Genomic DNA, 15786 nt, shown 5'->3' on the forward strand with positions numbered 1-15786 from the left:
GTCATCCAAGACAATATTAATTTTAAAAGTTAATAAAATTCCAGTATGCTTGATTTTTTATTAACTGAAGGCCTCCACCTTTAGTATACTCTGAGGAGCAGTAGGGCTCACTGAAATATGGGAAACAGACTGAGACATGACATGCTGTGAGGCTACGTGGGGGAGACATATCTGGAGATTGAATTATTTCCCAGGACTAGTTTCAGAGGAAGAAATAAACAAACTAAAGAAAGGTTAAGTTACTACCACTTCTGCTCTATTCAGAGCCTATCGGTTTAATCTTGCAAGGTGCTGAGCACCCTCAACTTTATTAGAGCAGAAAAAATAAAAATGCCACCAAAAAATCTGTTAAAATGGATAATATCTCTAAAGTAATGATAATTCTACACGTTTTTCGCTTCTATAGCAGACTATATACAATGGATCAAATTCTAGGTTGATTTATTCCCCATGCAACTCCATTGACTGAATTTGATGTAAACCAGCACAAATCTTGGCCCAATACGTGCCAATCAAACTAATCATAATCCACAGCAGCATCATTTTTAGAATCAGACAAAACCCACCGGTATATAAATAAATTCTAAAGGCTTTCTTGGATGCTTTAATGTAATTTTCATTTCACGCTTAAATCGATGGGAATCTGCCAACAATGAGGTTGCCAGGTGTCCTGTTTCTGACCGGAATGCCCAGTCAAAAAGGGACCTTGGCAGCTCCGGTCAGCACTGCTGACCAGGCCGTTAAAAGTACAGTTGGCGCGGGGCTGGCAGGCTCCCTACGTGTCTCCGAGCAGCTCCCTGAAGTGGCAACATGTCCATCCTGCTCCTAGCTTAGGGCCGGCCATGGGGGCTCTGCGCACTGTCCCCGCCCTAAGCACTGGCTCCGCAGCTCCCATTGGCCAGGAACCACAGCAAATGGGAGCAGCAGGGGCGGCGCCTGCAGACAGGGGGAGCGCGCTGAGATCCCTAGCCGTCCCTGTGCCTAGGAGCCAGAGGGACATGCCGGCTGCTTCCCGGGAGTTGCCGGAAGTAAACACTGCCCGGAGCCCGCACCCCAACCCACTGCTCCAGCCCTGAGCCCCCTCCTGCACCCAAACTCTCTCCCGGAGCCCGCACCACCTCCCGCACCCCAACCCCCTGCCCCAGCCCCGGGCCCCCCCCCCCCCCCCAGCCCCCCCCCAGAGCCCTCACCACCTTCTGCACCCCAACTCCCTGCCCCAGCCCGGTGAAAATGAGCTAGTGAGCGAGGGAGGGGGGAGAGCGAGCGAGAGAGGGAGGTTGGATGGAGTGAGCGGGGGACGGGGCCTCGGAGAAGGGGCGTGACAAGGGTGTTTGGTTTTCTGCCATTAGAAAGTTGGCAACTCTAGCTAATAATGAACAGTCGAGGGAAAAAAGATTTCAAAATGCAGGTCTCATTTTATGTATTTAAAATAATTTGAATCTAAGTAGTTTAAGTGCTAAGGATCTGTCTCAATTAGTATATCCTTTCATATTTTAATCAATAACAAATCAATACATTTGATTTCACGTAGGAGCTAAACATTAGATTGGTATGAGGCCTTCTAATTTTGCCAACCAAAGTGTGCTCCACAGAGCTCTACAATCAAGCCTAAGGTGGCTCTAGATATCAAAATAAAGATACAGCACAAAGAGAGTACAGGCCCCAACATGCAATTCTCCACCTTTAATTGAATGGCCAGGTCAAGAGTTTATATGCTTAATAGAAAACTTTTTCCTTTCTGTTACCTCTTCATAACTTAAAATTTTGCAAACTACCTGGTTCTTTGAAATGTAAAATCCAAATTTAAACAGTAAGAAAACAAACATTTTCGCCATCTGTGTTATTATTGTATGCATTTCTAATGTTCCTGTCACCGAATCTTTATGTAATTTGGTCTTTGTATCAGTTTGACATTTGACCGTACCAGCATACTCATCGATCCCACTGCTATGGGTTTTTCCTTCAGCTCTGGGTTGTCTCTCATTTCTACTGCTGCATAAAAGGCATCCATGTCAATGTGTACAATAGTACAGCTGAGATCACGGCTCTGTTCTAGCTCCAGCGCAAGTTTGTCAGCCTGTACAAAAGTGTATAAAATGTACACAAACACAGAAATTACAAAAATATATTAGATTGGCCAAGGTGCCACAGGCCAAACAATCATAAAAGAAAACCCTTGTCACATACTAAGAGGAGAAAAAATGGTTACTCACCTCCTTGTAACTGTTGTTCTTCGAGATGTGTTGCTCATATCCATTCTAGTTAGGTGTACGCATGCCACGTGCACAGTCGTCGGAAAGATTTCCCTTAGCAGTACCCATTGGGTCGGCTGTGGAGCCCGCTGGAGTGGCACCTCTATGGCTCTCAATATATGACCCTTCTGACCCAGCGCCTCCTCAGTTCCTTCTTGCCGGTTACTCCGACAGAGGGGAAGGCGAGTGGGTCTGGAATGGATATGAGCAACACATCTCGAAGAACAACAGTTGCGAGAAAGTGAGTAACGTTTTTTTCTTCTTCGAGTGCTTGCTCATATTGATTCTAGTTAGGCGACTCCAAGCCCTACTTCGGAGGTGGGGTCGGAGTTATGGAATGACAGACTGGAGCACTGTTCTGCCGAAGGCTACATCGGCTCTAGCATGTTGGGTTATAGCGTAGGTGAACGGCAAATGTGTGCACCGATGACCATGTCGCCGCCCTGCAGATTTCTTGGATTGGCACCTGGGCCAGGTGTTGATGAGGCCTGCGCCCTCGTGGAATGGGCCATGAGAGCCGGGGGTGGAACGTTGGCCAATTCGTAGCAGGTGCAGATGCGGGAGGTAATTCACGATGAGATCCTCTGCAACAAGACCAGGAGACCTTTCATATGGTCTACTTCTACAGGCCGGTTCTGTTCAACATCTTTATTAATGATCTGGATGATGGGATTAAATTGCACCCTCAGCAAGTTCGCAGATGACACTAAACTGGGGGGAGAGGTAGATACGCTGGAGGGTAGGGATAGGGTCCAGAGTGACCTAGACAAATTGGAGGATTGGGCCAAAAAAAATCTAATGAGGTTCAACAAGGACAATTGCAGAGTCCTACACTTAGGAAGGAAGAATCCGATACACTGCTACAGGCTGGGGACCGACTGGCTAAGCGGCAGTTCTGCAGAAAAGGACCTGGGGATTACAGTGAACGAGAAGCTGGATATGAATCAGCAGTGTGCCTTCATTGCCAAGAAGGCCAACGGCATATTGGGCTGTATTAGTAGGAGCATTGCAAGCAGATTGAGGGAAGTGATTATTCCCCTCTATTCGACACTGGTGAGGCCACACCTGGAGTATTGCGTCCAGTTTTGGTCCCTCCACTACAGAAGGGATGTGGACAAATTGGAGAGAGTCCAGCGGAGGGCAAATAAAATGATTAGGGGGCTGGGGCACATGACTTACGAGGAGAGGCTGAGGGAACTGGTGTTATTTAGTCTGCAGAAGAGAAGAGTGAGGGGGGATTTGATAGCAGCCTTCAACTACCTGAAGGGGGGTTCCATAGAGGATGGAGCCAGGCTGTTCTCAGTGGTGGCAGATGACAGAACAAGAAGCAATGGTCTCAAGTTGCAGTGGGGGAGGTCTAGGTTGGATATTAGGAAAAACTATTTCACTAGGAGGGTGCTGAAGCACTGCAATGGGTTACCTATGGAGGTGGTGGAATCTCCATCCTAGAGGTTTTTAAGGCCTGGCTTGTCAAAGCCTTGGCTGGGATGATTTAGTTGGTGTTGGTTCTGCTTTGAGCAGGGAGTTGGACTAGATGACCTCCAGAGGTCTCTTCCAACCCTAATCTTCTATGATTCTACCACAGAGGTGGGCAAACTTTTTGGCCCAAGGGCCACATCTGGGTGGGGAAATTGCATGCAGGGCCATGAATGTAGGGCTGGGGCAGGGGGTTGGGGTGTGGGAGGGAGTGCAGGGTGTGGGAGGGGGTGTGGTGTGCAGGAAGGGGCTCGGGGCAAGGCGTTGGGGCAGAGGGGTGTGGGGTATACGAGGGGGCTCAGGGAAGGGGGTTGGGGTGTAGGATGGGGTGCACAATGTGGGAGGGGGCTCAGGGCAGTGGTGCAGGGAGGGGTGTGGAGTGCGGGAAGGGGTTCAGGGCAGGGGGTTGGGGTGCAGGAGGGGTGCAAGGTGCAGCAGGGGGCTCAGGGCAAGGGTTGGGGTGCAGGCGGGGTGCGGCGGGGGTTGGGGTGCAGGAGGGGTGAGGACTCCGGCCCAGCGCCACTTACCTTGAGTGGCTCCGGGGTGGCAGCGGCGTGCACCGGGGCCAGGGCAGGCTCCCTGCCTGCCTGGCCTGTCCATGGCCCCGCGCCACTCCAGGAAGCAGCTGGCACCATGTCCCTGCGGCCCCTGGGGGAGTAGGGGCAGAGGGCTGAGCGCGCTGCCCTTGCCTGGGGGTACCTCCCCCAAAGCTCCCATTGGCCTCGGTTCCCCATTCCGGGCCAATGGGAGCTTCGGGGGAGGTACCCACAGGCAAGAGCAGCATGCAGAGCCCTCTGCCCCCTCCCCACTCCCCCAGGGGCTGCAGGGACATGGTGCTGGCCGCTTCCTAGAGCGAAGCGGGGCCCACGGTGCCATGGGGGGTGGCAATCCTGCGGGCCGGATCCAATGCCCTGAGGGGCTGGATCCAGCCCGCGGGACGTAGTTTGCCCACCCCTGTTCTACCACCATGAATAATTGGTTCGACTTCCGGAACGGCCTTGAGCGGTCCATATAAAAGGCGAGCGCCTATCGAATGTCCAGAGAGTGTAGGTGCTGCTCTTGGCTGTTCACATGGGGTTTAGGGTAAAACACAGGCAGGAAAATGTCCTGATTAGAGTGAAATTGGGACATCACCTTTGGAAGGAAAGACGGATGAGGCCTGAGCTGCACCTTATCCTTAAAGAAAACGGCGTATGGAGGGTCAGAAGTGAGGGCCTTGAGCTCCAAAACCCTCCTTGCCGAAGTAATGGCAACCAGAAAAACAACCTTCCATGATAGATACAGAAGTGAGCAAGTTGCCAACGGTTCAAACGGGGGCCCCATCAGTTGAGGTCCCATGCAGGGATCAGTTGGATACAGATGCTCCAGGCCCTTGAGGAAGCGGCCTACAATGGGGTTGGTGAAGACGGAGCGCCCGGCTGTTCCCGCGTGGAATGCAGAGATGGCTGCCAGGATACACCTGCACCTTGATGGACGAAGCAGCCAGACCTTGGCTGCTTGAGCTTCAGCAGGTCCAGGAGGACAGGAATGGGGGCCTGCAACATTGGAGAACAGCCCTGGGAGCACCAGATCACAAACCGCTTCCATTTTGCCCGATAGGTGGCCCTACTGGAGGGTTTCCTGCTACCAAGCAGAATTTCCCTGACCACCTCCTAGCACAGGAGCTCCATGGGGGTTAGCCATGAAGCTTCCAGGCCGTGAGGTGGAGAGACTGAAGGTCTGGGTGACAAAGGCGACCGTGATCTTGGCTAATCAGGTCCGGGATCAGTGGCAGCGTGATCAGGGTGTCTACCGAGAGGTCCAGGAGCGTGGTGCACCAGTGTTGTCATGGCCATGCTGGAACCACCAGGATGACTGCCGCCTTGTCCCTGTGGACTTTGAGTAGGACCTGGTGCACGAGAGGAAGCGGTGGGAACACATACATGAGATGATCCGACCATGGAGGAGGAAGGTGTCCAAAGGGAGCCCTGGCTGTGGTTCCGGAAGAGGCAGAACCTCGGGCACTTCCTGTTGCTCCGAGTGACAAAGAGATTGATATGGGGAGTTCCCCACCTCTGGAAGATGGGGAGAATGACATCCGTCCAGATGGACTACTTGTGGTTGCGGAACGATCTGCTGAGGTAGTCCGCCAGCTCATTCTGTGATCTTGAGAGATATGTCGCCTCCAAGTGGATAGAGTGGGCTATGCAGAACTCCGACAGCTGGAGGGCTTCCCGACAGAGAGGAGAGGAATAGGCCCCACCCTGCTTGTTTATGTAAAACATCACAGTTGTGTTGTCCGTCAAGACTCACACACACTGACACATCAAGCAGGCCTGGAAGGTTTGGCACGCTAGCCGAACTGCTCTGAACTCCTTGATGTTGATGTGGAGTGAGAGCTCGTCTTGAGACCAGAGGCCCTGAGTCTGAAGGTCCCCCAAGTGTGCTCCCCACCCCAGTGCCGAAGCATCTGTTACCAGGGACAGGGAGGGCTGAGGGCTGTGGAAGGGGAATCCTTTGCACACGTCTGGTTGGTTGAGCCACCAGTGCAGGGACTGGAGGACGTGACTTGGAAGAGTCACCACCGAGTCCAGACTGTCGCATCCCGGGCGGAATGCTGACTTGAGCCAAATCTGGAGAGATCTGAGACACATCCTGGAATGCTGTACCATGTACATACAAGATGCCATGTGACCAAGTAATCTCAAGCAGGCCCTTGCTGTGGTGGTAGGGTACTGTCTGAGACCTTGTATGAAGTCCGAGAGCATTAGAAAATGGGCCTCTGGCAGGAATGCTCTGGCACGACCCGAGTCCAGTATTGCCCCAATAAACTCTACCCTTTGAGTTGGTATAAGGGTCGACTTGCTCTTGTTGAGAAGGCGGCCCAACCTGTTGAACATGGACCTCATGATGCATATCTGCGCTTCTACCTGGTCCCTGGAGTGCCCCCGGAGCAGCCAGTCGTTGAGATATGGATACACCTGCACCTGTCTCCACCGAAGGAAGGCAGCAACGACCAACATGCACACCTGAGGGGCTGTGGACAGGCTGAAGGGGAGAACCTTAAACTGGACGTGGTTGTGATTGACCACAAACCTGAGGTATCGTCTGTGAGCAGGACGTATGGATATATGAAAATACACGTCCTTGAGATTGAGGGTGGCATACCAATCTCCCGGATCCAGAGAAGGAATTATGGAGTTCAGGGAGACCAGGCAAAACTTCAGATTCACCATGAATCTGTTGAGGCCTGCAGGTCTAGAATGGGTCTGAGACCCCCCCTTTGGCTTTGGGGATTAGGAAATATTGGGAATAGAATCCCTTGCCCCTTAGCTCCTGAGGAACCTCCTCCACTGCCCCTGCGGCGAGGAGTGCCTGCACCTCCTGGATAAGGAGTTGCTCGTGAGAAGGATGTCTGAAGAGGGATGGGGAAGGGGGATGGGAGGGAAGGGAGGAGCAGAATTGGAGAGAATATCCCACTTCTACCGTGCGAAGAACCCAGCGGTCCGATGTTATTTGGGACCAAGCACAGTGGAAGTGGGACAGATGATTCAAGAAACAAGGGGAAGGATTTGGCGTTGTGGCGGGTGGACCGTCCTTGGGCACACCTTCAAAATGCCTGCTTTGAGCCCGATGATGGCTTAGTCGGGCCATGGCCCTGCCCGGGCGGAGGATGGGAAGGCTTGCACCTGCCATTTCTGCCCCTCCTTCTAGAGAAATCCTGCCTCAGCTGAGGAGGAGAAGGGCGTTGTTGCAGCCTGAAGTGTTTGTGTTGGGTTGCCGGTATGTGCATACCCAACAACTTCATCGTAGCCCAGGAGTCTTTTAGGCTGTGCAGCCTGGAGTCTGTTTGCTCCGCGAACAGGCCTGCCCCGTTGAACGGCAGGTCCTGCAGAGTTTGCTGCACTTCCGGGGGTAAGCCAGATGCCTGTAGCCATGAACTCCTTCTCATGGCTATCCCTGAGGAAAGGGTGCAGGCAGCAAAGTCCGCAGTGTCAAGGGAGGCCTGCAAAGAAGTCCGTTCTACTGCTTTGCCCTCCTCAACAATAGCCCCAAACTCCTCCCTGGACTCCAAGGGAAACAATTCCCTAAGTTTCAGCATGGAATTCCAGGAATTGAAGCTATATCTGCTCAGGGTTGCCTGCTGATTAGCAATCCTGAGCTGTAAGCCCCCTATGGAATAGACCTTCCTGATGAAAAGGTTGAGTCTTTTAGAGTCCTTGGATTTGGAGTGAGATCTTGCTGCCCCTGCCTCTCGTGTTCATTCACCGTCGACACCACCAGGGAGCAGAGCTGTGGGTGGGTATACAAATACTCGTACCCCTTAGAGGGGTTGAAGTATCTCCTTTCTACACCCTTGGCTGTCGGGGGAATGGAGGCTGGGGTCTGCCACAAGATCTTCAAGTTGACTTGGATGGCCTTGATAAGTGGCAGGGCTACTCTAGATGGACCTTCAGGGGCCAGTATGTCCACCATAGGGTTCTCTTGTTCCGCCACCTCCTCGGCCTCTAGGCCCATATTGCACGCCACCCTGCGCAGCACGTCTTAGTGGGCACAACTGTCTATGGGTGGTGGCTCTGAAGTAGAAATCTCTGCCACCGCCTCATCCGGAGAGGATGACGAGGACGCAAGTGGGGGAACAGGGTCATCCTGGACCTCTTAGTCCATCGAGACATCCTGCCCAGCCTCCTGTTCCGGGTCAACTATCACCGGGTCCACTGAAGGAGCGGGGGTCAGTTCCAGGGGAAGCACTGAGGCCGGAGTCCCCTCAGCGCCCCTGGGGGCAGGGCGGCTGTCCGAAGCCACTGGCAACCTGGGCTCGGATAGCACTGACCGGGAGCCCTTGGACAAAGTACCATGGGCCTGGTGATAGCCCAGGGGGTCCAAAAGGGCCACTGTGCTGGCCCCTGCCATTGCACTGGCCATGGCATTGTGCCCACATTGGGAAGTCTATGTGCCGACCGGTGCCGGCTCCAGCGTGAGTATCTTGACTCCGTCTCCAAGCCCGAACTCAAAGACCAGGATCTTGATGCCCATGGCCGTGCCAAGCGGAGCTGGTCTGGTGAGCGGTGCTGCGAGGATGGGGAGCAGTGCCTGGATCGGGATCGATGCCAGGATTGGGAGTGGCGCCGTGACGACTGGTGGTCCCGAGACCTCGATTGGTGCCGTGGTGACTGGTGCCGAGAATGGGACCTCCGTCGCGTAGGGGATTGGTACCAGGATGGTGACTGGTGCCACGAGTCAGACCGGTGTCGTGAATATGACTGGTGCCACGACTCAGAGTGGTGCTGAGGGATGGATTGGTGCCACGACTCGGAGCGGTGTCTCCGTGTTGTCGGCGAGCAGTGCCTTGGAGATGCAGGCGGACGCGACATCGCCGGCTTGCCGCCTTCGTTGGCGCTGGGGGCTTGTCCCAGAGGGCCGGAGACTGCGGTGTGGTCATGGCAAAGGTGTCGGGGTGGATGGCAGCCCCACTTCTTCCACCATATGGCTTTTGGTAGTCCAATGGCACCGGACTCAATGGTACCCTTTGCGGGACCGAAGTCGACAGCGCCGGCTCCAAAGGTTCTGGCACTGGGCCCTCCTCCCTTGGACGCGCCCCATTGGCCGTCTCTGAAGGAGTGGGTCTCGAAGACGGAGATTCACTCCTACCCTACTTCCAGTGCTGCTCCTGTGGCGCCAGGGAATGGGATTGGTGCCGGACAGTTCCTGCCGGCTTTGGGAGCAGCGGTGCCGCAGGTCTCTATGCCCAAAGTCCTTCTGCGGTGCCGCTTCTGCCACGGATGCCGGAGCGCTCCACACCGATTAACTCGGTGTCAGGTCTTGCCGCACTCAGGTGGATTGCGATCTCAGAACCACCTCCATAAGGAGCTGTTTTAAGTGGAAGTCCCGCTCCTTTTTTGTTCTAGGGCAAAACCCTTTACAAATCCTGCACCTATCGGCCTGGTGTGCCTCCCCCAGACACTTTAGACTAGTGTTGTGGGGAGCACCCGTTAGCATGGGCTTATTGCAGGACTTGCAGGGTTTGAACCCTTGGGACCGAGGCATGCCCCGAGTCCCAAAGGGGAGATAGGCAGTCAGGATGGAGGGGAAACCCACACAACCAACAGCTAAAACTACTAACACTAAAACTACAACAAACTGAAAGCTAGGCGAACGAGAGGAGAACTTGCTAAGCAAATCACCCCAGTTCCAACGACCATCACTGGTGGTAAGAAGGAACTGAGGAGGCGCCGGGTCGGCAGGGTCATATACTGAGCGCCATAGAGGGGCCACTCCAGGGAGCTCGACAGCCGACCCGACGGGTGCTGCTAGGGGAAAACTTTCCGACGACTGTGCATGTGGCGTGCGCATACCTAATTGAAATCAATATGAGCAAGCACTCGACGAAGAAAGCTTGTTATTGCTCCAACCTGTTCTGTGGGGGAAAAGAGGTAAGTAACAGATGGCAAAAAAGTGAAAGTGGAAAAAGTCTGTTATATTTATACATCTAAATGCAAGTACGCATAATATTCCACAAATATACAAGTTGTATTTATTGTTTACAGAAGTACTTTTTAACAAAACCTAAAGGTCTCTCCCCTCTCACCTAGTTGAGCTCTCATACTGCAACTTATTTGCTAAAAGGATTACTACTGAGTAATATGAGATTTTTCCCCTTCCTTCTGGTTTGCTCCCAGCCAATTTGTTTGAAGACTGAAAGACCAGGATGTGGAATCAAATTAAGCTTTTCCACATAGCAGTGCATTGCCACATATCCTAGTTCAGTGAGTTGGGCTGGTCAAACTGGTTTGTATAAAACGTAAGGCCCCAGTGGGAAAGGTAGAAGGTGAGGAGTTCAAATAACAACAGAAGAAATATTTGAAAAAATAATGAAAACTGCATGATATAATATATAGAAGAAAAACAAGTCATTACATTTAAATCCTCCAAGGGCTAAAATCCATGTAAAATTATCAAAAGGCATTTCTCTTCATTTTAATTAATTTTTTTCTTTTTTGTTAATTCTGATGATCTCATATTCTACAAACTATAGGTAGGTTATTCTCACACTCAAATGACCTTTAATTACTTGAATTTATGTTGCCTCCCACACCCCCAGTCACACAATTTAATCTGCATTTCCAGATACTGTCTTAATACAAAAAAATTGTTTTTCCCCCCACCTGCATTACTAGCATAATGTCATATCTAATGATTCACTAGTATCTTATGCACATATAAAAACAGAGATGGAAACCCCTTTAAGCTAGTCACGAATTAAAACCATGATTATTTAAAATAGCAACAGCAGCTCATTAAAGGAAACACAGTAAAACAAAAGCTTTGTAGACTTACTTCTGAGAATCATGTTTGTTTATAACCATATTTCCCTACTAAATCTGAAGACAGTTAAAGACGAATTTCTCAGAGGTAAACCAGGTGCATAAGTTGAAAAATTATGTAGCATTCTTTTTTGAAAGAAAATTCTGATATGGAAGACTTAGGGGGGGTTTCAATGTATTTTATAGGGGGAAAGAGCTGAAAATTTGGGCCATTAGACTTTTAAAATTCTTAATTTTTTTAATTTATTTTTAGACAAATAGATTGAAGAAGTTATTGTGATTTGTTCTTGACCAAAGATGTGATATAGATGCCAAAAAACTTTCTTTCTTAAGTAGCATATATGAAATAAGAATTAAAAAACTTAATTTGGTGCCTGTTTATGTTTATAAAACTATCTGACAGAATGGAGAGAAACTAGGAGTGACTAGTAATACTCTGTTACAAGGGGACAGCAATGTCATGCAGAGTTAAAAACAGTTAGAAACCAACATCCATAAAAATGGCAACAGTGGCTGTTGGCAATAGTTAATACAATTCAGAAGCTGATACTTCTGAAAGTTTTAAATTAATCATAGTATTGAATAAATGAATATCAAAATATAGCTTTGATCCTTCACATTATGGATTATTGGAGATCTTCAGACATTTCTGGGTTGTGTAGTAGATGAGTCTCAATCAGCCATGACCAATTTATCAGAAGTGGGAACTTGCTGCATATAGTATTGTATAGGAAAACTTGGCCTGACTAATAAACCAATGACATTCAGTGCATATGAAACTCCATCTTTGGCATTTACGATTTTATTTTATTTATAAAGCCAAATAAAATATTTTAAAATGCTAATGGTAAATTTTGAAGAATTTGCCCAAGAATACTGAAGATGTTAGAGATTACTTTGGGACATCTGTGATTATAAGTGCTCCTTTGCCCCTAGCCGGCTGCAGAGGAGGCTGTCTAAAATAAAGACAAACTAAAACACCTTTATTTTTCATTTCTGACACACAGAGTCCCATAGCATGTGCAGGTTCTGTTATATCAACAAAACACTAGAAAAAGGGGTATAATGTTGCTGACGCTATGGATTTATGTTGCTGCCATGTCCAGCATCACTGGGATGCTGTCTAGCAAAAGGAATGGCTTTTTAGAAATCTTGTATATTACAATATCAGTACTGGGCTCTTTTAGGGTGCTCAGTAACATGACAGTTCTTTTCAGGTTGGCAGTCAACCTGAAAAGAACTGTCATGTTAGTGAGCACCCTAAAAGAGCCCAGTTTCCCGCCCTCTACCATCCTACAAACTGATAAGACTTGATCTGAAGATAAAAATTTACAGTGTTACACAGAAGCATGGAGCTTTTCATACTTCTGTAACTCTGCAAAAGTTGTCTCCGCCCTTACCAAGCTGAGGCAAATACTAGAGCAGGGTTTCTCACACTTCATTGCACCACAACCCCCTTCTGACGACAAAAATGACTGCATGACCCCAGGAAGGGGGACTGAAGCCTGAGCCCCGCCACACTGGACAACAGGGCTGAAGCCTGACCCCCATCGCCCTGTAGGGGAGGGAGGCAAAGCTTGAGGGCTTCAGCCCTGGGCAGGGGGGCTGTAACCTAAGCCCTGCCGCCCAGGACTGAAGCAGAAGCCTGAGCCCCACTGCCCAGGGCTGAATCCTTCTGGCTTCAGCTTCCACCCTGGGCAGTGGGGCTCGGATTTTGGCTTCAGCCCCAGGCCCCAGACAGTCTAACACCAGCCCTGGCGAATCCATTAAAACAGGGTCACAATCCACTTTGGGGTCCCGACCCACAGTTTGAGAACAGCTGGATTAGAGCATCTGGTTACAGATCATAAGGAGGTGATATCTGAAAAAGTGAAAGAAAGCATGGTTTCATAGGTAATACAGTTGAATGTTGCCTTGGAGAACTGGATTCTATTACTGCCTCTTTCAGAGAGTTCCTATGTGATGCTAGGAAAGTAATTAAAAAAAAAAAAAAAGGTTTTCATGGGTGGTCACTGATTGCGTGTTCCTCACTTTCTGGGTACCCAACTTGATACCCTGTGGTCTAGTCTGCAGAAGTGTTGAGCACTCACATCTGCAAATGAAGTCACTGGGAGCTGTGTGTTAGAATTATATCATACTGTATATGTTTAAGTACTCTGAAAAATCAAGTCCTAGACACTCGGTGGTCAAATTGGGAACCCAAAATTAGTGGACTCTTTTAACCTTAATCAATCTGTGCCTTCATTTCCCACATGTAAAATGGGGATAATAATATGACCTGATCTGATGGGTGTTGTGAAAATAAATTCATCAATGTTTGTGAAGTACTCACATACTGTAGTGATGAGCGTCACAGAAAAAAATATGAGGAAATTAATAATTCTGTATCCAGATCAGTATTAGACTAGAATATGGTAAACAAGGCTTGGGACTACATATTGAACAATGAAGATAAAACAAAATATTGAACAGCTGCTCAATGAACACTATCTATCCTGTGCACAGAATGAGGCAGGGGTCAGATTGAAAAAAATAGCATGCAATCATGTCATTAAAGATTGAATCACACTGCATGTAAACAGAGACAAATTAAGGTGCTTGACTTAGCAACTTTAGTGTTCTTTTAATGTGATATTTGTATGCAATACTATCTAGTTTCTGATAACATTGTCCATCACTGCAGTATCTGAATACCTATGCAAAAGTGCTTCTTTTGGACCACAGAAACATTTTCATACACAGCTCCATTGCTTATATCCATAGTTTTCTAAGACGGACCCTTTATTTCCTTCCACTGTACATGGATGTTCATAACCAAGGCCCTAATAATAAAGGAAACCGATTTTTCTATTGTAGGCAATATGCACCTTTGGCCAGATTTTTTGTTTATAAAACTTTGAAGACTTCAGTGACATAGTAGTTAGCACGCAAAGATAGATAAATCACAAACTGAAGTAATAGGATAATCCTAGTGACATTTTCCCCTATCACTATAAACCATCTAACATAAGACATGCATAAGCCAGGACTTTTTAAAAAAAATACACACAAAATGTTTAAACCAAAATGACTGCTCTGGTATTTGTTAAGAAAATTAATCAATGAATTTCATAGGAGTGCATCACGAGCAATGGATTTTATTTATTAGTTGATTAGGTGTTTTCAGCGTTGGGGGAAAGGAGTTCTTGTTTTAATTCCATTTTGTTCATACAAGAAATACTTCAAATGAAGTGTCTCATTATCTATTTAAATTTTCTTCTGTTAACTAAATATAAATTTACACCATCAAAATATTATGCAGGTTTTAGCTGTATAATTGTAGCTAACATCAAATGAACCAGGCAACTAACAACTTGTGCACCACTTTGAAATTTTAGGACAGGCATCAATAATATACTCCTAAACATTGTTATTCTCCCTCCACTCAAAAAACTTCCCAAATTGGTTAGTACCTGTAGTTGTGCTTTCAGAAGCTGTTGGCTGGTAATTTTATCTTTTAGCTGCATCATTTTTTCAATTCGTTGGTTAACTTGTTGATCTTTCTTAAGCTCATTTTCATAAAATCTAGAACCCTATCAGAAAAATAAAAAGTTAAGATACATTTGAAAGTTGATTGTTTTCCTTATAATCTTACAATAACTGAACAGAAAAAGAAGATGCAATTTGTCTGCTAACAACTCATTTAAATGGAAAAAAAACAACACTGAACTAAAATGGGCAGTTTTTTCCAATCCTATCAGAGAAGCAGATACAGCCTTATGATATGTTGGGCTCTGTATATTTTAAGGATTTCTTACGCGTATTATATATATTTTGGATATTCACATAGTTGATGTATACACACAAAAGACAACTGTGGTACTCAGATTTCATGAAGTTCATATTCTTCCTTCCCTCCGCCACTCAGAGTTTAATATACTTCTGAGGAAACCTGCTAGGCTCCAGAAAGGCGGGGACATGTCCTATGTGTGATGATGCAATTCTAAAAACATTAGCTAGATCAGAGAGATGTCAAAATAACTCAAAAGAAAAAAGTTACTTGTACTCTCTAAGCTATTTTCTGTTATATCTTGAAAGATACTGAATGCAAAAATTGACCTCAGGCATTTTTACTTTTCATGTGCAGCATTTCCTCATTGATCCATATGGTCTCATCTGGAGAAAAATAATGCCATTATGTAAGTCAATGGTACAACCTCATCTGGAATACTCTGTGCAGTACTTGTCACCCAATCTCAGAAGGATATTGCAGAATTAGAAAGAGTTTAAAAGAGGGTGATGGAAATGTTCAGGGGTATGCAAAATCTCCATATGAAGAGAGATGGGAGGGGAGACATGATGAAGGTATAGAAAATAATAAATGATATAGAGAAGGTAGATCAGGAACTTCTGTTCTCCCTGTCTCATAACACAGGACAAGGTGATAATCAATGAAAATAAAAGGGGGCAGATTCAAAACATATTAAATATTTTTTCACAGAATGTGTAGTTAGAGGCACTCATTGCCACAGGATGCCATTGAGGCCAAGAATTTAAGAAGATTCAGAGAGGGATTAGATATTTATGTGATCCAGTTTTATAACAGTTAAAAAAAAAAAAAAAAAAAGTATTGGAAGAGATTAAAACCTCATGCTTCAAGGTTTCAACCAATCTCTAACTAATAGATATTAGGGATGAACTTTCCTTCAGTATCAGGCATGCATGTAATCTTCTCTTCCCTCTATAAGCAAACATTAGTGATTGTGCCTATTGGA

At 47.6% G+C, this 15786-nt stretch overlaps 1 protein-coding gene across 4 annotated transcripts in view; it reads right to left on the bottom strand.

Moving 5' to 3' along the window:
• POLK (DNA polymerase kappa) overlaps window positions 1-15786 on the bottom strand; it is a 104154-nt gene that overhangs the window by 70538 nt on the left and 17830 nt on the right. For all 4 annotated transcript variants that reach the window (XM_024194126.1, XM_024194123.1, XM_024194124.1 and 1 more), the window contains exons 3-4: window positions 14485-14604; window positions 1925-2077 (exon numbers count right to left, since the gene is read on the bottom strand). In XM_024194126.1, coding sequence (XP_024049894.1) covers window positions 1925-2077; window positions 14485-14604 — 273 coding nt within the window. The remainder of the gene's footprint in view (window positions 1-1924; window positions 2078-14484; window positions 14605-15786) is intronic.

Source organism: Terrapene carolina, unplaced genomic scaffold (genome assembly GCF_002925995.2).
Source record: "Terrapene carolina triunguis isolate 2854851 unplaced genomic scaffold, T_m_triunguis-2.0 Scaffold69, whole genome shotgun sequence".
Classification (NCBI taxonomy): Eukaryota; Metazoa; Chordata; order Testudines; family Emydidae; genus Terrapene; species Terrapene triunguis.